Consider the following 25,781-nt stretch of genomic DNA (forward strand, 5'->3'; position numbering starts at 1 on the left):
GAAAAGGAGAAATGGAAGCTAAACGTCAATGTCAGAAGACATCTGTGCCAGGAAACCAAGTCTCCATTTGTCCATTTCTATCATTAAATAAACGGTGACCAAGATGGCTCTGGTCTTTGCCCTCCCGGCGTATAGGCTAGGTAGGCAGCAGGCCCAGAGGATTAAACAAACAGGGGCGATGTGCAAGCAGGAAGATGGGAAGGTTAGGAAGTAGTGGCCAGGACCATCATGGAGAGCATGAGAACTTGTGCTAATGGTCTAGCAGGGGAAACGAAACTCTGCCAGTGTGGGACAGCTCAGATCTCAAGGGTGGGTGGGCCATTCGGACCGCCGTGGCTCGTGGGTAGTTCCCACACTCAGGGCGCCGGGTTCCTGGCACCAGCAGTAGCTGCAAGCGAACCACTCGGATAAGATGTGCCTTCATATTTTGGAATAACTTTCCACCAGATCAAAATCTAAGGGGCTGGCATTGACTTTATCCTTTTACTGCTAATAAAGACCAAGGTGCTCATGCTTGCGGGGCTATCTGGCAAAACATATTTCAGTTTCAAAAGTACTGTGTTTCACCAGAGTTCCTTTTAGGAGAACCCGCTCTCAGTGCACCCTGGCTTTGACTCTACTCTTGAATGCCGGTCTTACCGCCCTCATTGGATCGTAAATTCCCTGAAGGCAGGAGACGGTCTAGCACCAGAATTTCAGAGATGGAAGGAATCCAACTTCTACGGATGAAGAGTTCGGGAAGAAATCAAAGCCCAGATGTCAAGCCCCAGATGTGTGTTTCCTCCAGCACGCCATGCTACCTCCTCCTTCTCCCATGGCATCGGGCATGTGCCCCCCTCAATTCAGTTTGGGGTGCTATTGTGCACAGGGAGGCAAAAATTGGTTCTTGGGAGGCAGAAGAACTCACATGTTATGATGGTTTGTGGTCTTCCAAAGCTCAACCCTATCTGACAAAATCTTATTCGTTAGGGGGAAATTTAAGTTTCCTCCTGGTGGCGGGGAGGGGAGGCCTGACAACTTTAAAAGGTTGAGAAAAGAAGCATTGATCTAGCTCACCGGGGAGCACAGAGTAGCGGTTTTCACATCTCACTCACTGCCCTCTGTTAGGGCTTTCCAGCTGGACATTCAGCACCTGATACCTCCTGCTCTTTCCACCAAAGACTGGTTCAAGGTATCTTGTCAGAGTCCATTCATACAACAGAATTTGAGTGCCTACTGAGCACACTAAACCAGACTCATTTTTCCTACAGTACTCTTGTCCTGGTCCTAACTTGTTCAAAAATTTTCAGTGGCTTTTCCTGCCTTGAAGAATGAGACTCCTACTAGCAAGGCTGACATTCAAAGCCCTGTAAAATCTGACCCAGCCCTAGCTCCCCAAGGAGCTAGTAGGGTTCGTCACTGATCTCCTGAATACCTCATAATGTTCCATCCTGGAGCCTGGCTCTCTCATCCAAATCCTGCCAACCCCTAACGCTAAGAAGGGCAGCCCAACTCTCCACCCAACCATGGAACTGTTTCTTTGGTTTTGCTTTTCTAAGGTACTCCCCCATGAGCATCATCCTTTGGTATTATATTAAGGAACTCATATCTCTTTTCAATCCACAAAACAAGTCTTTTCCTTAACACTGTCTTCCTGGGTTGGCCTACTTGGTGTGTTTTAATTAAGTAATTTTCACTGTGACTACCATTATGTTTGTATGGCCATCCATGAATTCATTTACTGATCACCTGCTATGAACCAGTCACCACGCTAGATCCTGGGGCATGGTAGAGGGGCCCTGCCCTCTACCAACTTCCATTCTAAAGGGAAAGACAGTTAAAACACCTTGCCATGAAGGCTAGCACAGACGATGGGCGCATTGTAGGGTTGGGGAGGGACTAGCTCTGCTTTCCCACACAAACGAGAGAGAGAAAGCAGTCCAGGCAGAAGGAACAGGCCGCAAAGCCTGGAACAGCAAAAGCAAACCGTTTTGAGGCACAGTGTGACAGCCGGTGTGGCTAGGGTCGAGACTGCAGCACTTAACAGATGTACAAGTAACCTGGCAGCTGGTTAAGAAACGCATTCTGATTCAGAGGCCTGGGATGGGGCCAAGGTTCCCATTCCCAGCAAGCTCCCAAGTGGCGAGGACTAACAGGACACTGGCCTGGGAGGACGAAGGCGGTTCTGGGTGGGTATCCTCTTCTGCTTTCATTTGAAAAAGATGTTAACGCTTTGTTTCAAGCGAATGTCTCCTAGACGGAGAATAGGATGCACTTCCCCTTCTGACTCCATAGGTATCAAGATAGCCTTGTGGGTTTGAACAGACCTCATATTTAGTTTTGGCCTCCGTATTTATCGCCTGCATCCCAAACTCCTACCGTTGCGTTGGTGGTCATAGGGGAGGCATCACCCACGGCAACCACGTGCCTCCCACACCCCCTCAAGACTCCTTGACCGAGCCTACGAGGGACAAAGCCCCGATGACCCCATGTTACTGGACAGTGACAGCCATGCACAATGTTATCCATAACCTCCCAACAAGGAGCATCTAAAATGGAACACAGTAAAGCCTCATCGACTCAGCCTCTGTTAACATGAAAGGGGGGATACCTTGGTTAATCTTCACTTCTCAAATCATTTATTCATAAAGAGGACAAAGTTTAATAATGCCGTTGTGGTGATAAGGATGATGAAACATTTAAAAGATTTCAAGGAAGCTCATATGGCTTTAGAAACACCTATTTATGTTGTCATCCATGATTTCTTTATGTGTAATTATGTAATTGGGTTCATTTCCTTAAAAGCTGTAATAAGTAATGCCACCCATCTACTTCCAGGACTGGAAACAACAACAGTGCCAACGCATATTTATTGAGACCTATATCCATTCTGTCATACATTTATAATGTGAATAATCAAACTCTTAAGAGTGATTTTTAAAAATTACATTATCAGATTTGGTCCAAATGCATCCATTCTAGGAAGTCCCCATCCCCATGTATAAAATGACAGGTCTTGAACTCTTGTGAAGCGCTACTGCTAGAGTCCAGAAGAAATGAGAACTCGAAGGACACCCTCCCTCAAGGGACACTCACGCATTCGAAGAGCTTCTAGAAAGAAAAACTGTGTGGGAAAAGGACAAACTAGCTGCTTATAATAGAAGGCTACATTTGCTTAATTTCGGGTATATCGCTTGGATTTCTCACCATCCCCTAATTGTCGCAAAGTACAGTTTAAGAACTGAAACTTGAAAAGCACAAACAAAATGGGAATTTCAAGCCATGTCTACCTAACTGCCAATCAGCTTTTCCCCATGAAGGCATTCTGATGATACGCTACCATCTTAATCTTCAAAATATTTGTAGCAAGTCTCTGTGAAATGATTTCATGTTCTGAGATTAAGATCCAAATGATTTACCTGCTTAGATGTCCAGGTGCATGTGTTAAATTAAAAGAAATTAATGACTTGGTTTTTTTCAAGTGGATTAACAAAGCACTGAAATATATTTAAGTGACATCACTCTGGCAAATTACTATGGTTTTTTAACTTGGACTCCAACTGCATTGACTTATGTAGTCGAAAGGTCTTCTCTTTCCTTTCAGATCTTTCATTTTTTATAGATGACTTTTCCTTTAGCTACAACATATTCAATTAATTCATGATGGCCTCCAAACTGGTAAATCAAATGCTCCCATCTAGAAAGAAATCAAACATATTTTAATGCCTACACGTCAAAATGATCACTTTGTCAATAAATGCTAATGTGGAAATACATTCTCTAAAAACTTCTTTATACCTTGTCATTGATAAAGGGCTTTTTAAAAAAAATAGTAGATTAATATGACAACTAGTCTACAACTTCAATATTGTTTAATGGTATCACTGAAGTATTTGACCTGAAAATATTTGATCCAATCAAGTAATATGTAAAAGGTGACATCAGCATTATTTTCAACAGAGAGAGTGAAGAGTAGAATCAAAGTCGATTTCTTCAGTTGAACTTGAGGACTAAGGAATGCAATAGGCTTCCTGGGTCAAGGATTTACAACTTTCAGACAGAAAAATAAGACTCAAATTGTTCCATCAGAGGCCCACTTGGCAGCAGATGGTGGATGAGTAATAAGAACCCAGTGGCAGGAAGACAGAAGCAAGGCTTTTGGGATCTGGTAGGAGTGAGAAGCCAGAGAGGTAATGAATCAGACGCAGGGTGGCCAGCAGGAGCTGGGACACGCACCGCCCAGAACCAGCTGTAGGTCAGAACACCAGCAGAAAAACAAGAACCCAAGCCAGGCGGCACAAGTCCAAAGTCCGGGTAAACAGAACAAAACCCTGGAGATCTAGGGCAGATGGAAGAGAGATGAAGAGACCGGACAAGCCGGTCTACCCTGTGTGGTCTAGGACCCGCAGGGAGACTTGCTGGTGGGAAAGGGGTGATGATAAAGGATACTGGGGAGCTTCACAGGCTTCAGGGCCAGATGCTAATATCGAGCAGGAAAGCCATTTAAACCCAGCCTACGTATCACAAGGGGCACAAAATAAAATAGCTCCGTTGGGAGAACACTCGCCTGGACGCATTGATGATGATGAGATCTCCCTGTTTGCCGACTTCCAGAGATCCGTGTGTGTGAGATCTTCCCAGGGCATAGGCTGCGTTGATGGTGGCAGCGGCCAAGGCTTCCGGCATGGACAGTCGCATGTTCACGCAGGCCAAGTGCATGACCACCGGCTAAGGCAGGCAAGAACCGCAGTAGAGGAAAGGAACAAAATGGTAGCTGCTACCTAGGACATTTCTCAACGCAGCACAACCAATAATGGAAATTAAATATCTGGGAGGAACCGGCTACACTGGTATGAGAACATTTTGATGTACATGTCAAGATTCTCATGCTTTGGTAAAGATTCCTTTATTAGAGAGATTACCCCCGCCAAACCCCTGGATATTGAGTGTTTATTTACAACTGTTCTAGACCACTGTCTATGTAAGATGAAAGCCCACCTCCACACTTATTTACTAAAATTTCTTTGAGCCTGTGCTGTCCTCCAAGACAGAAGTAAGTTATCATCAAACCACCACGCCCAAGGCTGAATCAAAAAATTACGCACATAGAACTTTCTCTCCTCTCTCTCTGCCTAGAGGCATTCGTGTGGCACGGAAATAGCCAAGGACCCTGCTGTCTACACTTTTTTTCCTGTTTCACGAGAAAATCGTTTCTTAGATCTTTGGTACATTTTAACAGTTAGGGGACTATTTTTAAATTATTGATACACACAGTGGAAAACTGATTCTCAGCTTGGAAAGGCACATTAAAAATAATTACCATTGAAAAGCAATATGCGTTTGGGTTGAAATCACTGCCCAGAGCAACGATTACCCCTTCCTCCAACATCTTCCTAGCGCGGGGTTGCTTCAGTCTAAGAGGAAGGGAAAAAAAGAAAGATGGAAGTCTCTGGAAGTAGAGCGTCTACAGACTAGATGTTTGCAATGGAAACCGACTTAAGATATCCAACCCCTCTGTGTTCTGGAAGAAGAAACAGACACTCAAGGTTAAGTGATGAGTGGTGAAGTCAGGTGGAACCCCAGGATGCCTGATTTTTATCTCTGCTTTTGAAATGACTTGCCCATGACTACTTCTTGAATTTGGGAGTGTTTATTTTGGCAATCTTTACATACTTCCAGAGATCCTTGCTAAGGAAGAAAAATATAACTTAACATTTAAAAAAAAATGTAACACACTTTTTTTTGACTCTCAAATATAAAAAATGAGGTTAAAATAATGTTGTTTTTATTAACTTCCATTTTGCAATTTTTTAATTCATATCTCTCCCCCTCCTTGGGCGGGGGCAGAGGGGCCTCAAACATTTCTGGTAGGCCCTTTAAAACCTTGAAGGCCCAAGAATCTAATATGTAAAATATCTGCGCTTCTTCCTGGGTTGCGCATCTCCTTGATTTCCTTGGCAAATTACTATTCTTTAGGACGTGACTCAAAAGTCATGTCAGGGATAAACCGAGCCAAACCCGAGCTCAGAGGGTGAGGTAGTAATAACTACTGCAAAAGGGAAAGGGTCCAGTGTGGCCTGGACTCAATTTTGATTTGTGCAGTGGTAACTGGGCGTTTTAGAGAAAGAAAGAGGAAGTTGGGACGAAAAAGGCGCGGGTCCTTGAGGAGGCAATCCCGGGTGTTCGAAGACTTATATCTCAGATATAAGTCTTTGCAGAGAAAGGATTTGTAATTGCAAGCTTTGTAAAGTAACTGCTCTAAGAGGAAGTCCAGGGGCCTATCTGCCAATCAGCTGGTCTTGAGGGAACAAGCAGTACATTGTCCTGGCAGGCTGGGCTTCCTCAGGCAGGCGCTGTAAGGGGGCCTGGGTCATCCTAGGCAGACAACTTTGAGCTGTCAGAAACTATGCTGCTGTTTATTCAAGGCTCCCAGGGTTTGGGGGAGGGGGATAGATGGAAATCAGTTGTCTGAGAGTCTACACGTTTACAGGCCAAGATGGAGGCCCTTGAAACATTCAGTCCATGACGGACAATTTTTACAGGACTACCGAAGATAATGTTCCTCAATCAGCATCATGCATGAGAGGAGGTGGGTGAAGCAGGGATAAGCGTGTGGAAAGGTAGAACTTAAAATCTCTCCACAGTTCATTCCTTTTTTTTTTTTTCTTTCTTTCTTAAGATTTTATTTATTTGAGACAGAACATAAGAGGGGAAGAGAGGGAGAAGCAGGCTCCCTGCTGAGCAAGGAGCCCATCTGGGGCTCAATCCCAGGATCCTGAGATCATGACCTGAGCTGGAGGCAGACACTTAACCCACTGAGCCACCCAGGTGCCCTGCCCCTGCACAGTTCATTCTCAAGGCCTCCCCTTCCCTTCCAGAAATACTGAAGGAGAAAAAAAAAAAAAGTGATGCTGTAGAAGTATCAAGGGAAAAAAACTGAGGTGAATGTATCCTAAATCAATTTAAAGAGTATACACAAAGATGCATACAATAATGAATAAAGGAAGTGGCATAAGGCCACTGTTACTCCGGAAATGAGAGTCAAGAGAGAATTCAAGGGCCGGCAGAGAGCCCTGCAGGTTGGGCCTGTTGGAGAGATCAGAAAAATACCAGAACAGGGAAGCCAGAGAGAGAAGGGTGGCCTCAGTGATGTTTCCTGTTGTCCAACTGGCCAGCCCATCCTGCGGTGAGCACAGACGGCAGCCACCTCTGGCGCAGGGACAAAGTTCAGACTTTTACTGCTGAGTTGCCCTTCACAGTGCAAGTCTCGGATTTTTGCTCCATCTTCAAGAGATTCAGGGGAAGGAAAGGAAACTTTTTTTTTTTTTTTGGTCAAACATTATTTCTTGGTGATGGAAAATTAACCAGATTAGGTATCGATTGATGACTCTGACTGACTACCAAGACTTGCTGGGAATGCCAAAATATCAAGAATGGTTATTGACTGATATTTCCTGGTTGCAATCTACATGAAGTTTACTCTTGAAATTCAGAGAACAGTAACAGTAAGAGAAATGTGTAATATTACCTGAGTGCATATAACGTCATAATATATTTGAAAAAAGCACTGTCATATTCCTCTCTTCTCTCTTAAAAAAAGTTACTCGAAGGGCACCTGGGAGGCTGTCAGGTGTCCACTCTTGATTTCGGCTCAGGTCATGGTGTCATGGTGGTGACATCGAGCCCCCTGTCAGGCTCCACACTGGGCATGAAGAATCTCCAGATTCTCTCTCCCCCTCTGCCCCTTCCCCCAGCTCACAGGCACCTGGGAGTGCCCTCACTCCCTCTCTCTCTAAAAAATAAATAAATGTAAAAGTTAATCGAAGCCTGGCTTTTCTAATGCCTAAGGCAGAGTGTCTCAACCCTGGCACAGCTCAAAATTTGTGGCTGGGTAGTTCTTGGGCAGGATAATTCTCTGTGGTGGGAGACGGTTCTGGGCGCTGTGGAGGTTTAACGTCTCTAGCCTCTACCTACTAGATGCCAGTAGTGCCCCCTAGTGGCCGACAACCCAAACTGCCTCCAGACACTGTCCAACGTCTGAAACGGCAGTCATAAAGATGGACTATGGAGCGTGTGTATTCAGTCCATAGAGGGCAAACACTAAAATTCCTGGGGGAGATTTCGCAAAATATACTTACACATCTCCTCTTTCCTCCCACGCCCGGGGATTTTTTGAGGACTGTGGTACTCACTTGCATTTCTTAGAAAACAGCTCCTTCACATTCTGAACACTGTCCCATATCTCTAACATCTGATGCATGTTTTTAAAGTGGAGAGCCTATTTCATTACTTGGTAGTTATAAAAGTAATACATATTGACTTTTTAACTGGAAAATTCCAAAAATGAGGGGGGAAAAGGAAGGGGCAGCTCTACTCTTCCCAATAATCCCACCACTCAATGGCCACTGGGGTCTAAGCTCTCTCCTGGACCTCGCTCCGGGACTGGCATCTTCCAGAACTCAGTTTTCCTGATCTGCGTTTTTAAGGAATGTGGAAGGGCAATGAAATAAGACTGAGGCCTCTGGGGTCTGTGTTCTCCCACCTGGCACCCACTGGGGCAGCTCACCTCAGCATGTAGGCCGTGGTGGGCAGAAGGACGGCCGAGCACCGGGCCGTTGCCATGGCAGTGATGCCCTCATCGCTCGCTTCTTCCAGGTGACTGATCGCCTGGGCTCCCAGCTCAGCCCCGAGCTAAGCAGAATGGGCAGAGAGAAAAGAGTTCACCAACAGCAACAACAATCAATAAAGGGTCAGAACATTGTTTTTCCCGCAAAAATAAATACCAGTCTATTACTAAAATGTCTTGGCAACTGCCTCTGCCAAGCACAAGCCCCCAGATGTGCAAAAGATTTGTGATGGACATTCATTTAAAAATTAGCTAGTGTGCTACTTCAACAACTGTCCTTACATCCAAGTGCTCACTGATATTCTTCATGCAGAGTGACACTGGTAATAAAGTCTGATTCTTATAGCATCATCAAAAACACAGTAAGGAAAGGTATCTTGCAGTGCCGTTGCACTCAGGGAAAACAGATCAGTTAAGAAAACAATGTGGAGGGGGAGGAGTCAAGATGGCGGAGAAGTAGCAGGCTGAGACGACATCGGGTAGCAGGAGATCAGCTAGATAGCTTATCTAACCATTGTGAACACCTATAAATCCAACGGGAAATCGAAGAGAAGAAGAGCAACAATCCCAGAAACAGAAAATCGATCACTTTCTGAAAGGTAGGACCTGCGGAGAAGTGAATCCAAAGCGACGGGAAGATAGACCCCGGGGGGAGGGGCCGGCACCCGGCAAGCGGCGGAGCGACGGAGCACAAAACCGGGACTTTTAAAAGTCGGCTCCACTGGGAGACATCGCTCCAGAGGCTAAACTGGGGGGAAACCCAGGCGGGGTCAGCATAACCCCAGGACCCGCGGGGTCACAGAAGGACTGGGGGTGTCTGAGTGCCGCAGAGCTCGCAGGTATTAGAGCGGGGAAGCCGGCTATAGCGACAAAGCCGAGGAGTGAGCTCTAAGCCCGGGGTTACCTTGTGCCGGTTGCAGGCTGGGTGGGCTCGGAGCGTGGCCGGAGGCCACGGAGACAAAAGCGACCCGGCGCTTTTCTCCAGCTCCAACAATTGACTGCTTTCCTCGAGGCGCGACCGCAAGCCAGGGAGGCGGGACTGTTGGGCGCTTTGCTCTGAGAGCGCACTGAGGAGCGGAACCCCAAGCTCTCTGCTCCTCTGGGCCGAGAGATTGGGAGGCCGCCATCTTCATTCCCGTCCTCCAGAACTCTACGGAAAGCGCTCAGGGAACAAAAGCTCCCGAAAGCGAACCCGAGCGGATTACTTAGCCCGGCCCCTGGCAAGGGCGGTGCAATTCCGCCTGCGGCAAAGACACTTGAGAATCACTACAACAGGCCCCTCCCCCAGAAGATCAACAAGAAACCATCCAAAACCAACTTCAGTCACCAAGAACAGCGGAATTCCACAGCAGGAGAAAGCAAATCCTACCTGGACAAAATGACAAGGCGGAAAAACTCACCTCAAAAAAAAGAACAAGAGGCCGTACCGAAGGCTGGAGACCTAATCAATACAGACATAGGTAGCATGACAGATCTAGAGTTCAGAATGACAATTCTCAAGGTTCTAGCCGGGCTCGAAAAAGGCATAGAAGATATTAGAGAAACCCTCTCCGGAGAGATAAAAGCCCTTTCTGGAGAAATAAAAGAACTAAAATCTAACCAAGTTGAAATCAAAAAAGCTATTCATGAGGTGCAATCAAAAATGGAAGCTCTCACTGCCAGGATAAATGAGGCAGAAGAAAGAATTAGTGACATAGAAGACCAAATGACAGAGAATAAAGAAGCTGAGCAAAAGAGAGACAAACAACTACTGGAACACGAGGAGAGGATTCGAGAGATAAGTGACACCATAAGACGACACAACATTAGAATAATTGGGATTCCAGAAGAAGAAGAAAGAGAGAGGGGAGCAGAAGGTATATTGGAGACAATTATTGGAGAGAATTTCCCTAATATGGCAAAGGGAACAAACATCAAAATCCAGGAGATGCTAAGAACGCCCCTCAAAATCAATAAAAATAGGTCCACACCTCGTCACCTGATAGTAAAATTTACAAGTCTTAGCGACAAAGAGAAAATCCTGAAAGCAGCCGGGGAAAAGAAGTCTGTAACATACAAGGGTAAAAACATTAGATTGGCAGCGGACCTATCCACAGAGACCTGGCAGGCCAGAAAGAACTGGCATGATATATTCAGAGCACTAAACGAGAAAAACATGCAGCCAAGAATACTATATCCGGCTAGGCTATCACTGAAAATAGAAGGAGAGATAAAGAGCTTCCAGGACAAACAAAAGCTGAAAGAATTTGCAAACACCAAACCAGCTCTACAGGAAATATTGAAAGGGGTCCTCTAAGCAAAGAGAGACCCTAAAAGTAGTAGATCAGAAAGAAACAGAAACAATATACAGTAACAATCATCTTACAGGCAATACAATGGCACTAAATTCATATCTCTCAATAGTTACCCTGAATGTTAATGGGCTCAATGCCCCAATCAAAAGACACAGGGTATCAGAATGGATAAAAAAACAAAACCCATCCATATGCTGCCTACAAGAAACTCATTTTAGACCCGAAGACACCTCCAGATTTAAAGTGAGGGGGTGGAAAACAATGTACCATGCTAATGGACATCAGAAGAAAGCTGGGGTGGCAATCCTTATATCAGATCAATTAGATTTTAAGCCAAAGACTATAATAAGAGATGAGGAAGGACACTATATCATACTCAAAGGGTCTGTCCAACAAGAAGATCTAACAATCTTAAATATCTATGCCCCTAACATGGGAGCAGCCAACTATATAAACCAATTAATAACAAAATCAAAGAAATACATCGACAGTAATACAATAATAGCAGGGGACTTTAACACTCCCCTCACTGAAATGGACAGATCATCTAAGCAAAAGATCAACAAGGAAATAAAGGCCTTAAATGACACACTGGACCAGATGGACATCACAGATATATTCAGAACATTCCATCCCAAAGCAACAGAATATACATTCTTCTCTAGTGCACATGGAACATTCTCCAGAATAGACCACATCCTGGGTCATAAATCAGGTCTCAATCGGTACCAAAAGATCGAGATCATTCCCTGCATATTTTCAGACCACAATGCTCTGAAGCTCGAACTCAATCACAAGAGGAAATTTGGAAAGAACGCAAATACATGGAGACTAAACAGCATCCTTCTAAAAAATGAATGGGTCAACCAGGAAATTAAAGAAGAATTGAAAAAATTCATGGAAACAAATGATAATGAAAACACAACAGTTCAAAATCTGTGGGACACAACAAAGGCAGTCCTGAGAGGAAAATATATAGCAGTGCAAGCCTTTCTCAAGAAACAAGAAAGGTCTCAAATACACAACCTAACCCTACACCTAAAGGAGCTGGAGAGAGAACAACAAAGAAAGCCTAAACCCAGCAGGAGAAGAGAAATCATAAAGATCAGAGCAGAAATCAATGAAATAGAAACTAAAAAAACAATAGAACAAATCAACAAAACTAGGAGCTGGTTCTTTGAAAGAATTAATAAGATTGATAAGCCCCTGGCCAGACTTATCAAAAAGAAAAGAGAAAGGACGCAAATAAATAAAATCATGAATGAAAGAGGAGAGATCATAACCAACACCAAAGAAATACAAACAATTATAAGAACATACTACGAGCAACTCTATGGCAACAAATTTGACAACCTGGAAGAAATGGATACATTTCTAGAGATGTATAAACTACCACAACTGAACCAGGAAGAAATAGATAACCTGAACAGACCCATAACCAGTAAGGAGATTGAAACAGTCATCAAAAATCTCCAAACAAACAAAAGTCCAGGACCAGACGGCTTCCCAGGGGAATTCTACCAAACATTTAAAGAAGAATTAATTCCTATTCTCCTGAAACTGTTCCAAAAAATAGAAATGGAAGGAAAACTTCCAAACTCATTCTATGAGGCCAGCATCACCTTGATCCCAAAACCAGACAAGGATCCGACCAAAAAAGAGAATTACAGACCAATATCCTTGATGAACACAGATGCGAAAATTCTCACCAAAATACTGGCCAATAGGATCCAACAGTACATTAAAAGGATTATTCACCACGACCAAGTGGGATTTATTCCAGGGCTGCAAGGTTGGTTCAACATCCGCAAATCCATCAATGTGATACAATACATTAATAAAAGAAAGAGTAAGAACCATATGATACTCTCAATAGATGCTGAAAAAGCGTTTGACAAAGTGCAGCATCCCTTCCTGATTAAAACTCTTCAAAGTGTAGGGATAGAAGGCACATACCTCAACATTATCAAAGCCATCTATGAAAAACCCACCGCAAATATCATTCTCAATGGAGAAAAACTGAAAGCTTTTCCGCTAAGGTCAGGAACACGGCAGGGATGTCCGTTATCACCACTGCTGTTCAATATAGTACTAGAAGTCCTAGCCTCAGCAATCAGACAACAAAAAGAAATTAAAGGCATCCAAATCGGCAAAGAAGAAGTCAAACTATCACTCTTTGCAGATGATATGATACTATATGTGGAAAACCCAAAAGGCTCCACTCCAAAACTGCTAGAACTTATACAGGAATTCAGTAAAGTGTCAGGATATAAAGTCAATGCACAGAAATCAGTCGCATTTCTTTACACTAACAACAAGACAGAAGAAAGAGAAATTGAGGAGTCAGTCCCATTTACAATCGTACCCAAAACCATAAGATACCTAGGAATAAATCTAACCAAAGAGGTAAAGAATCTATACTCAGAAAACTATAAAGTACTCATGAAAGAAATTGAGGAAGACACAAAGAAATGGAAAAATATTCCATGCTCATGGATTGGAAGAACAAATATTGTGAAAATGTCTATTTTACCTAAAGCAATCTACACATTTAATGCAATCCCTATCAAAATCCCATCCATTTTTTTTAAAGAAATAGAACAAATAATCCTAAAATTTATATGGAACCAGAAAAGACCTCGAATAGCCAAAGGAATATTGAAAAAGAAAGCCAAAGTCGGTGGTATCACAATTCCAGACTTCAAGCTCTATTACAAAGCTGTCATCATCAAGACAGTATGGTACTGGCACAAAAACAGACATATAGACCAATGGAACAGAATAGAGAGCCCAGAAATAGACCCTCAACTCTATGGTCAACTAATCTTCGACAAAGCAGGAAAGAATATCCAATGGAAAAAAGACAGCCTCTTCAACAAATGGTGCTGGGAAAATTGGACAGCCACATGCAGAAAAATGAAATTGGACTATTTCCTTACACCACACACGAAAATAGACTCAAAGTGGATGAAGGACCTCAATGTGCGAAAGGAATCTATCAAAATCCTTGAGGAGAATGCAGGCAGCAACCTCTTTGACCTCCACCACAGCAACTTCTTCCTAGGAACATCGCCAAAGGCAACAGAAGCAAGGGCAAAAATGAACTATTGGGATTTCATCAAGATCAAAAGCTTTTGCACAGCAAAGGAAACAGTTAACAAAACCAAAAGACAACTGACAGAATGGGAGAAGATATTTGCAAACGACATATCAGATAAAGGGCTCGTATCCAAAATCTATAAAGAGCTTATCAAACACAATACCCAAAGAACAAATAATCCAGTCAAGAAATGGGCAGAGGACATGAACAGACATTTCTGCAAGGAAGACATCCAGATGGCCAACAGACACATGAAAAAATGCTCCACATCACTCGGCATCAGGGAAATACAAATCAAAACCACAATGAGATACCACCTCACACCAGTCAGAATGGCTAAAATTAACAAGTCAAGAAATGACAGATGCTGGCGAGGATGCGGAGAGAGGGGAACCCTCCTACACTGTTGGTGGGAATGCAAGCTGGTGCAACCACTCTGGAAAACAGTGTGGAGGTTCCTCAAAAAACTGAAAATAGAGCTACCCTACGACCCAGCAATTGCACTCCTGGGTATATATCCTAAAGATACAAACGTGGTGCTCCGAAGGGGCACGTGCACCCGAATGTTTATAGCAGCAATGTCCACAATAGCCAAACTGTGGAAAGCGCCTAGATGTCCATCAACAGATGAATGGATAAAGAAGATGTGGTATATATACACAATGGAATACTATGCAGCCATCAAAAGACATGAAATCTTGCCATTTGCGACGACGTGGATGGAACTAGAGGGTATCATGCTTAGCGAAATAAGTCAATCGGAGAAATATAACTATCATATGATCTCTTTGATATGAGGAAGTGGAGATGCAAGGTGGGGGGGTTTGGGGGGAGGTAGGAAAAGAAAAAATGAAAAGATGGGATTGGGAGGGAGACAAACCATAAAAGACTCAATCTCAAGAAACAGACTGAGGGTTGCGGGGGGGAAGGGGGATGGGAGAGGGTGGTGGGGAAATGGACATTGGGGAGGGTATGTGCTATGATGAGTGCTGTGAAATGTGTAAACCAGACGATTCACAGACCTGTACCCCTGGGGATAAAAATACATTATATGTTTATTAAAATAAAAAAAATTAAAAAAAAAAAAAAAAAAGAAAACAATGTGGAAAATGTGAAATTATATATATCATTTGAGAATATGCACTTGAGCTTGATTTCCCTCCAGAGGAAAAATCTGGGCTCGACTGTGAGAAGAAAAGTAGGAGGTAATGCTATGATGGTAATGAAAACATACCATTAAAGTGGGTTTCTTCTCAGCTTGATACATTTACACACACACGCACACGCACACATTACACAGTACCCCAGGCTGAAAGGTGATTGTGTTAAGCATTCCAAGGGAAGAGAAAGTAGACTCATTCTTGACATTAAGCAGTGGCCCAGGGAGGCAGCGACATCCATGCCAGGGCAGGAGGGAGCTGGCCCCTTGTCAGCAGCTAGCTTGGGTCTAAGAGCTTCTGGTTTGGTGCTCTGGGGAGTGGGATGCCCGCAGACTGACTCTGTTCCCTAGGCGGAGCTTCCTTCTAACCTTGGAATCACCTTCACTCTCCCAAACTGGAATTGGTCATCCAGGGTACTGACCTCCGTTTAATTCACCAGTGCACTCTCTGCTGCCAAAAGTATCTTGTTGACCACCTAGTTCACATTCGTTCAACAAACATACCCCATTTATGTCCTCACTAAAGGCCACCTGTCTGCCAGGCATTGTGCTAACCTCCAGGCACAGAGTTGGAAAGGTGCGGGCACAGTTGTCAGCCCCTCTACTGTCCAGGGGGGAGCACAGAGGCAATTTGAACACGGTGGGACAGGTGTGGGGAGGGACTGTAACTCACTCTTGCAGAGGTTTGGGAAGGATCCCAGAGAAGTGGTAGCTAAGAAGAAACACGGAGGGGAGGCAGAGTTAGCCAGGCGAGGGGTGTTCAGACAAGAGAAAGTACGTGCAGAGGCGTGGGGGATCGAGTGTCCTAACACAGTTCATGGTGGCTGGTTCACGGAAAAGAGGGCAGGGGAAGCAAGAGGGGGAGGAGACAAAGAGGAACATGGGAGGCAAGCAAGAGGGGGATCCGGGTAAGCCTATGGCTGCGGAGTTGGGAATCTGTCCTGTTGGCACGGGTGAGCCTTTCAGGGCTTTCCAGCAACAGAGAGGAAGAGAAGATGCACTGAGGGCAGGGATTAAAGGAAGTGATTAAAGAGCGGGCGGGCTTGGAAGCGGGGAGAAAAGCTGTTGCAGGAGATCTTGCTGAGAGCCCCTGATGGTGGTCTGAACTAGGTGGTCAGGGGAAGAGAAGTGGACCTGGACATAATCAGGAGGCAAACCTGGAGGCCTTGCTGGTTGACCAAAACGTGACAGGGGACGGGGAAAGGAGACAAGGTGATGTCCAAGTTTTTCCGCTTAGACAATACTAGATGATGGGGTCATTCACTGGGCAGGAAACACAGGACCAAGATCTGGAAGCGATGTGAAGAGATCACACTGGACATGTCTGCAGCATCTGTATTTATGCCCACATTATACAAATCTGTATTTATGCCCCAAGGGCAGCTGTTTATTTCGATCTGGGGTTTGGAGAGACATCTAGACTCGCGACTGCGAGGACTGTGTCTGTCCTATTCACGGCTGAATTCTCAGAGCCTGGCACAGAGCAGACACTCAGGCATTTGTTGAAAGCATGAATAAATGAATCTGAGCAAGACACACGGGTCAGAAGAGCATCACGTGACCGCGACCGGCGTGCTCTCCCAACATTCCCCTGGCCGCTGCCCCAGGAGGACCTTAACCACGACATGAGCAATTTTTACTCCGCTCTGCCAGCGTGGCTTTCTGTTCCAACCAAAACAGGGTGTGGGTTTGCTAAACAAGATCACAAAAGTACTTCTTTTTCCACTAATACCACCAGCAGGCGATCATAAAAGTAAACAACCAGCAAAAAAGTACATTTCTAACAGGGGTCAGGGATTCCGAGGCTCGACTGGACCGATCCACACATTGTTCAAACAAATTCCCGTTTCTCTGTCTTTTCAGTAAGGCTCCTCCCACCTCCGAACCCACTAATGAAGTTTTCCATAGCGTGAGTGTTGACAAAGGAAAAGCAGAAGGTCAACCCCACCTCGGCAGCCTTCATCGGGTGCAGCTCGTCCCCGTGGAAGTTAATCTGTAATCCCATCTCTTTTCCGCTTTGAAGAATCCTCCTGGTGGAGTCGAGATCAAAGACCCCCTTCTCACAGAACACATCTATATTGTCCACGTGGATTTCCCCACTTCTGTCAAGCTCCTTCAGCTTCGGGAGGTGGCTACTGATGATTTCATCAGCAGCCTCTGATGCGGTCTTCCCTCTGGGCAAGAAAATGAGATTACGTGAAGCAAAAAAAATTTTCTTTAATTAAAAAATTGTTTTAATTTAAAATTTTTAATTAAATTAAAAATTGTTTAAAATTTAATTTTAATTTTTTAATTTAAAAAAATTTAAAATTAATTTAATTGGTTTTCTGGCCCTTGAAGAATCTGACGAACCATGAGCAAATGACCTCAAGCCTCAAAAAGTAGAGAAATAATCCAAACTATACCTCAACAGTCTTAACAATGAGGACACAGCAGAGATGTCGATAAGACTACTCTAGGCACTGACCCTGTACACGGAGACTCAAAGGGCTCATCCATTTCTGGCCCAGCCATGTTGCCTTCGAGAATGCCAGCAAGGCCATGGGGGCTGAAAAACTGAATCTGCTTGCCAAGGACACGTAGAGGGCATCCTGAATGCTTCCCTAACTACCCAGTTGTAGGCTCCTTTGCTGGGCCCTAGTGATCACTCTGACTTTTTCTTCTTCCACACTATTTGTAGAAGCATGGGAAAGAGGGTTGTGGGAGGCACTGAAATTCTAAGATTCTGGGGTAGTTATACATAGGAAAGGGCTGGGCTTTTGAAGTCAGATGGACACAGAGCTCCACCACTTGCTGGCGACCTAACTTTGGACACGTCACGCAGCCATCATTTGGCGTACTCTGAGCTGCAGACCGTGTCACTGGGGATCAGACCTCAGAGACTCATGGGCAGAAGGAGAAAATTTCTGTAAAACTTTAGTCCTGTATTTGGCACACCAAAGTCTCTTGCTCAGCAAAAACCGTATTGGTGGGAAGATAGAGGCGAACTGTGAGGAGACAGGCGCTCATGTATGTTGTCCCTAATTCTCAAGACAATCATATAGAATTATGTGCTATTTAGCTGTTTTACAGATGTTCAACAAAGTTAAGTGATGCTCTCAAAATCATGCACTGGGAAAGTTGCAAAGCTGGAGTGAAACCCAGGTCTGGTATGGCTACAAAGCCGACGACTTCTCTACCACCTTACACTGCCTATCATTCACCTTATGTTCCATTTTGGAAAAAAAAAAAAAAAAAAGGTTTTCTATAGATGGATGTCCCAAAAGTCTCAGTGCAGTTTTAAGCTTTAATAATTTCGGAAGTACAAATGCTAAAAATGTACAAAAACATCATTGGAAATATTAAATATTTTTCTTTTCTACTTAATTTTCTGAATTCTTAATCATAAATTTAATGTTAGAATTTTTTATTTTCTCTGATTGAAATGATAAGCAAAAAATTAACATTAAGCTTATTTTCCAAATTGCACGAAACTAAATAAATGTAAAAATATGTTATGAAACTTTCAAATAAGCCTGTAGTACTTATGTATCTAAGTTATCAAAACTCAAGACTGCACTAAGACTTTGTCCTGTTAATTTTCAAGTCCTGGATATTATTTGTAAAGATTTTATTTATTTGAGAGAAAGACAGAATAAGAGTAGGGGGAGGGAGAAGCAGATTCCCTGCTGAGCAGGGAGCCAATTAGGGGCTTGATCCCCTGGGATCCTGACCTGAACTGAAGGCATCTGCTTAACCGACTGAGCCATCCAGCCCCCCCCCCCAAGTTCTGGATTTCTTTTGGACATTTTAACTCTGGACCTGTGGGCCTTTGGCTCTAGAAATTCCAGGACAGATAAGATGCAGAAGCAGATGCAGAAAGGGACAGAATTCTCTACAAGAAAGCCATGTAGGAGAAACTTTTTAGGTAAAAGGAAAGCTCAAAAACATTTACAACAAGAAAACAAACATGTTTGCTGCTAAACAAAAAGATGAACAAAAATAACAACTATTTTAAGTCATCCTGACCTCGAGATTTGCTCTATCTCCTACAGCGTGTTACTTTTAATCTCAAGTGCAATTATATGGTCACGGGAAACTATTTAAAGTAATATCTGTCATTTTAAAGGATCTAGTAGAGGGCATTGCTTTCTGTTAACCAAAAGAATTTTGAACATCTCCACTTCCTCCTTCATCATTAGCAGACTAGTAAAACTGTTGAGTCTGATGGGGATTGCCTTCTTAAAACCACCCTTGCAAGGGGCACCCGGGTGGCTCAGTCGGTTAAGCGTCTACCTTCAGCTCAGGTCATGATCCCAGGATCCTGGCATCAAGCCTCACATCAGGCTCCCTGTCCAGCAGGGAGTCTGCTTCTCCCTCTCCCTCTGCCCCTGCTTGTGTGTTCTCTCTCTCTCTCAAATGAGTAAAATCCTAAAAACAAAAACAAACAAAAAACCACCCTTGTGAAACGACTATTACAATCAGAACACCTTTCTAACAGCTTCTACTGAACTCTCTGCAAGAACAGAAGCATAGATAGGCCTCCACCCGGTCTGACTCCCTAACCCTCCCCCCCGCCCCCCACAGCGCATCCTCACTTAGGGACCACCTGACCCCTTCTTTGTTTTCAATACCCCATCAATTCCCCCAGTCAACCCGCAAGCTGAGGTTACTTTGGCACCGAGTGAGCCCCGCAGTAAGTGGCGGAGATGCCTATGGGCAGCTGCCGCCGAGCGCGCTCGATCACGCGCAGCATCTTCAGCTCGGTCTCCAGGTTGAGGCCGTATCCGCTCTTGCACTCCACCAGCGTGGTCCCCGCCCTCATCATGCACTGCAGCCGCTCCTGGAAGGAGCAGAACAGCTCCTCCTCCGAGGCCTGGCGCGTGCGCTCCACAGTGAAGTTGATCCCTCCTCCAGCCTGGTGAATATCCATGTACGTGGCTCCTGCCAACTGAACACAGGGCTCGTCTTTAGGCTGCGCAAATGCGGGAGATTGTGGACAGGTCCACAGAATCCCGGTCAAGGGTGTTGTTCAAAATGATTAACAACTGATATGTCAGAGACACCAGCAGACCAGAAAGGATGCTGGGGTAGCAGGGCCATGGAGACCCCTCCCCTGCCAGGGCATCTTAGGAACGGCAGGGATGGCCGAAATGGGAGAGGGGGTGGGGAGCACTGAGGGTCTCCGGAAGCAGCAGCAATTTACCAACTAGCCCAGAAGTATCTCAGTGTTCCAACAACCCAGTTGGCCCCAGTGTGTACCACTGAGTCTTTGTCCCTCCCACTCAATTTGGCTATGAATCTAAAACTTCTCTAAAAAATTAAATCTATTAGAAAGAAACTATGTGAAAATGGCTCCAACCATGGATTTGAGGGTTGGCCCTGGCTAATTAATGATTCAGGACATAGACTACACTTTATGTTTCTTAATAAGTCATTTTTTGGGGGGGGGGAAATACAAGACAATTTATTTTTATGATTAGCAATGTATTTTTCCAAGTTTGAACCAATGAATGGTGAGTTTCAAACTGTATCCTGGAGCCCTTTCAAAGGCTCCCAGGGGCAGAGGGCTGAAATGGGGGAAAGGAAAGAGAGGAGAAAGAAGTGGGCAAGGCAACTCAGCTCTGTTTTTTGTTTTGGGGGTTTTTTTTTGTTTTTTGTTTTTTGCTTTGTTTTTTGTAAGATTTTATTTATTTATTTATTTGAGAGAGAGTGTGTGTGTGTATATAAGTGCGGGGGGAGTGGCAGAGGAAGAGGGAGAGGGACAAGTAGACTCCCTGCCAGGTGCTGAGGCCAACCTGGGGCTGGATCCCAGGACCCTGATATCATGACCTGAACCAGTCTGACGGTTCACTGACTGAGCCACCCAGGCGCCCAAAGGCAGCTCAGCTTTTTTTTTAAAAGGGAGGATTATAAAACATACATATGTACATACATACATATATACATACATAAGGATTCTATTGCTAAAAATTTTTGAAAACTGTTATACCTAAAATGATTGCTGGGCCTGTGCATAGTATTTGGACAGTTATAAGTTAGTTTCTTTTCCAGTTTATCTTCCATAGTACAGGCCAGTAAAAATATACATGAAAAAGAAATGTACGGGCGCCTGGGTGGCTCAGTTGGTGAACGGTCAGACTGGTTCGGCTCAGGTCATGATCCTGGAGTCCCAGGATCAAGTCCCGCATCAGGCTCCCTGCTCAGCGAGGAGTCCACTCCTCCCTCTGCCTTTCCCCTCTTATGCTCTCTCTCTCAAATACATAAATAAAATCTTTAAAAAAAAAGAAATGTAGACATATGTTGCAAAGCCTGTTAGCCTATCAAATCTTTATAAATCTTTATAAATCTTTATAAAAAGATTTGTATTTGTGCCTTATTTTGATTTGTCATCATTTATGGCACTTACCTTCATTGCAAACTCGTGAACTCTTTCACCAGCCCATACTGGATGTGTGTGTGCGTCCACTAAACCTGTAATCAATAAATCAAATCATCTTTAAAGCTGAGAAGTAGAAAGCCCTTAGATAGCAGGCAGACTCCCCCCGTGCCACTCTTGGGAAAGCAAGATGATGGTCAGCCATCATAGAAGAATTTGTCTATGGGTTCCCTCCACAGACAGGAAACAACAACACTCTCTGCATGGCTGGTCTAGAAGGCTTTAATGGAAGACCGTGATTTGGCATGATGAGAATATCCATTAAAGAAAGACAGGTCCTTTTGCCCACTAAGTCCATGCTCACCAAACAAGCTTTTGGAAACAGGATGTCATATCTATTAGTTGAGCAAAACCAAGGACTATATCGCCAAGGAATAATCTGGGTGTGAAAAGAGAATATAATCTCTCCCAACTTTGAGAAGGAAAAATATGGAATCGGAAATATAAATCTTTCTTCAAAAAAGAAATGCAGTTTAATTGAAGAGAAACTATAAAGTAATTGTGTGACTCGTTTGTTTATCCAGATACAACTCAAGTAAAGTATGTCTTTCCAGAATATTTAAAATACTTTGTGGATTAAATGTCTCATTAGTGGTTGCAATTGGACAAAGATCAAGAATCTTTGTTCAGGGCCCCTGGGTGACTCGGTGAGTTAATCCTCTGCCTTCAGCTCAGGTCATGATCTCAGGATCCTGGGATGGAGTCCCACATCGGGCTCTCTGCTTGGCAGGGAGCCTGCTTCCCCCTCTCTCTCTGCCTGCCTCTCTGCCTACTTATGATCTCTCTCTGTCAAATAAATAAATAAATACAATCTTAAAAAAAAAAAAAAGAATCTCTGTTCAGATTGCTTTCTAGTAAGTATTTTCTGCTCTTCTTCAAAACGTTTCACTCTGACTTCATTTCCTGACTCCCAGAGCTGGAAGATAGAAGCTCTATCATATACACATAGTAAACATTAAAAAAATATAAATCTTAGCCTCTCTGTTTTGTGTAGGACTCAAAATTTGTGAAATTTGTTTCAGAGGATTTCATGAAGCCATAAAACAATGTGGGAGACGATGGTTAACAAACTGATTTTGTGTCAATCACTAAGATATAAGTAAACTTCAGTAAAATCTCTAGGGATTTCCTCTTCCCCCACTTTTCTGCCTAGAGATATGTTCTTTGTTTCACACTCCATGTAAATTTAGAATCTATTCTGGTATTAGAAATAGCAGCTTGCCCTAGCTGCCTCTCATATGAAGTAGATTAGTAAAGTTCTTCAACAGCTTTTGAAACTAAACACAACACAACTGATTTCTCTTCGGCATGTGAGTGGGAAGAAGGGGCCCTTTCCCTGTCCAGCAATCTGGGGTAAGGAATTTCATCCCTAAACTGGAGTTTTCCAATCTGTAACATGTAGATAATGATACTTACCTTACAAGGCAGTTAGAAGGATTCAAAATGAAAACATGTTTGTAAAGCAGCTAGACATTCAGTAGTAGAAATGCGAAGCACGGTAGCTATTATTATATTTTAATATGATTTTGATACCCTATTTAAAACAAGCTCTTCCTCTTTATGTTACTAAAACTGGTTGCAGGGCTTACTGAAAAAAGAGGTTAATACCTGGCAAGATGCATTTCCCAGAACAGTCAATTCTTTCCTCGAACGTTTCTTTGGAAAACATTTTTTGGATCTCATCAGCAGGACCAATGGCTTTTATAAACCCATCCCTGAAGAAAAATCAAGAAATAATTACTAAGGTTTGGGGAAATACTGTGGAAAAGCTGACTAATGATTTAAAATATGTTGTCCATGTCTTTTGCTATCAGTCAACTTTATCCTATGTCCTTCTTGCATCTGTTATTGAAGAAAAAAAAAATGACTCCAGCTCCACGCAAGCCCAAAAGTCAAATCATATGTATAGAATGTTAGTTGTTCCCCAAGATCGATGTTCCCCTTCCCCCACAGGGCTAGATTCCTAAATCTTAGCTGAACACATCAACACCCAGAATGAAATCTACATTTCTGGGTTTCCCATCAACCAGGTGCGGCCATGTGACTAAATTCTAACCAATAGGACTGTTTTCACTTCCTCGTTCCCACTGTCTGGAAGGTAGACTCCACACGGAGAGGTGGAGCAGCCATCTTGGATGATGGAGTGAGAAAGGGTTGTGCACAGCTGCGCGACAGTAGAGCCTCAGAACTCCATGGAGTATGGCCTCAGTTAGCCCTGGATTCCTGCCTCTGTGCAGTTCTGTTAACTGGTTTGTAACAAATTTTCAACAGTAACACTGAGAATGTTTTTATCCCTTTGTTAATTAAAAACACATGGTCCCTAAAAGCTGGGCTCTTGCACAACCCAAAGCAGCGTCAGATAAGGGCTGAGACAATCTTGCACAATCGCGGGCTGTGGGGCTCTCCAATTCACATCAGCATCCAAACCCCACTCCTACTGCAGGTTCGCCCCCCCCCCCACCTCAAACTCTGGCTGTTCTTTTATTCACGTCTAGCAGGAAGCACAGAGGGCTAAATGAAAAAACTGAAAATGTCCTCTTTTTCTGAATTTCCTTTCACCCCAAACCATCACCATCTGAACGTCTTCCGTGGTTCTCAAATTTAGTGTACGAAGTGGGGTGGGCTGGAGGGTGTTCTGTAAAAATTTAAAGTCCCAGCACTCTATCACAGAGACGCTGATTCCAAAGATCTGGGGAGAGGGGATGGGGGGGGGGCGTCAGCCTGAGAGCGTTTTTTCACCCAATGGCTCCGCGAAGGTAGGTAGCAACAGGTGCCTAAAAGGCCTGCGGTGGCTCCCTGGATGCAGGAAAGCTTTTACGCGGTTCCCTCCACAGCGCCCAAGTCAGGGAAAGGCGGCCAGGCCCGGCCGCGGCTGCCCGCTGCCCCCAGCGCGCGGCCACTTACGTGCCCACCACGAGGCTGGCGCCCTCCAGCACGGCCAGGCGGCACAGCGCGTCCCGCGCCAGGAAGCGCTCGCCGCGGGCGCACACCATCACCACTTGTCGCGCGTTCTCCAGCAGGAGGCGGTGGCCGCCAGCCATGTCGCCGCGCGCCGCGGGTCTCCGGGAGGCCGCCGGGCGGGAGCGCTGGCGAAGGAAAGTGCGGGTCCGCGGGCGGCGCCGCGGGGCAGGGAGGGTGGAGTCGGGGCCGGGACTCGCAGCCACCGCCCCGCCGGTCCGCGGAGGAGCGCGCGCCTCCCTCCGGCCGGAGCGGCCACAGAGCCGGGGCCGACGAACCGGAGGGAATTAGTAATAAACGTGATCCTGGAATCGCCTCTTTTTTTGGTCGCCCGATATTCTGGGTAAATGTGATGGAGACCGTAGTCCCTACTTTCTAGATTAGGAACCTGACGCTGGGTTACCGGGAGAGAGAAAGGTGGGCTCCGTTTAACACAGGGCCAGGCGGAAGGGGGTCCCCGAAAGGCCAGGGCGCCCAGGTGGGGCTGAGTAGGGGCAAACCTCTCCCCAGGAGCTGGGGCGGGAACCGGGCGTAGAGACCCAGGAGAGGCAGCGTGGGGGAACCTCTGCCCCGCGGGCTCGAACGGGACGGGCGGTCGGCAGAAGGAACCCGAAGGTGGGGAGCAGGGGGGTGCGGTGCGGGAGTTGCTCCTGGGTCCGCGCGGCCGTGGAGCAGGGTGACGGGTGCCGCGCAAAATTTTCGGTTGGTCAGCTCCGCCCCGGAATCCCCTACCAGAAGGTCCCCGAGATGAAGGGGGATCCTGGCGGGGGAGGATAGAGCCGAGACCAGAGAATCCATTGGCGCCTCTGCCCAGTGTCCCCTAACGTCTTCCTGAAGGATAGGTTTGGACCGGCTCCTGGATCCGAACTCTTGCAGGTAAAAGTGGTTTCAGCTCCGTGTCCGCCCCCAACCTCACCCCAACTGTATCTGGGGCGGGGCGGGGGGGTTGCTACTCTCAATTTGTCACCAACGTTGGAGACGGAATCAAACTCGTTTAAGGAAGATGGTCCGTAATTTTCACCCACATCTCTTCTCACCTATCAGCTGCTGTGAAAACACTGGCAGGCACTGGGTTTAACTCTTAATTATTTTATTCTGTTTATACACTTTTAGTAGAAGCTCTGTGTTAGGCTGTGGAACATAGAGACAGGAAAGGCACTTTCCCTGCCTAGCAAAGACTACAATCTAAAGGAAGACACTTTATAAACAGGAATAAGAGACCATCAAAGCAGGCTAAGGCCTGTAAA

At 45.0% G+C, this 25,781-nt stretch overlaps 1 protein-coding gene across 1 annotated transcript; it reads right to left on the reverse strand.

Moving 5' to 3' along the window:
* Positions 1-2,820: 2,820 nt before the first annotated feature.
* Positions 2,821-25,559, reverse strand: AMDHD1 (amidohydrolase domain containing 1). Its single transcript, XM_080809923.1, has 9 exons — positions 24,481-25,559; positions 23,185-23,291; positions 21,547-21,611; positions 19,811-20,088; positions 17,107-17,332; positions 8,546-8,670; positions 5,300-5,393; positions 4,547-4,707; positions 2,821-3,676 (listed from the first exon to the last, which is right to left on the reverse strand). Exons 1-9 carry the CDS (start codon positions 24,615-24,617, stop codon positions 3,589-3,591), a joined length of 1,281 nt encoding a protein of 426 aa, XP_080666049.1. The 5' UTR covers positions 24,618-25,559; the 3' UTR covers positions 2,821-3,588.
* Between the last annotated feature and the right edge of the window lie 222 nt (positions 25,560-25,781).

Source organism: Martes martes (assembly GCF_963455335.1).
Source record: "Martes martes genome assembly, chromosome: 8".
NCBI lineage: Eukaryota > Metazoa > Chordata > Mammalia > Carnivora > Mustelidae > Martes > Martes martes.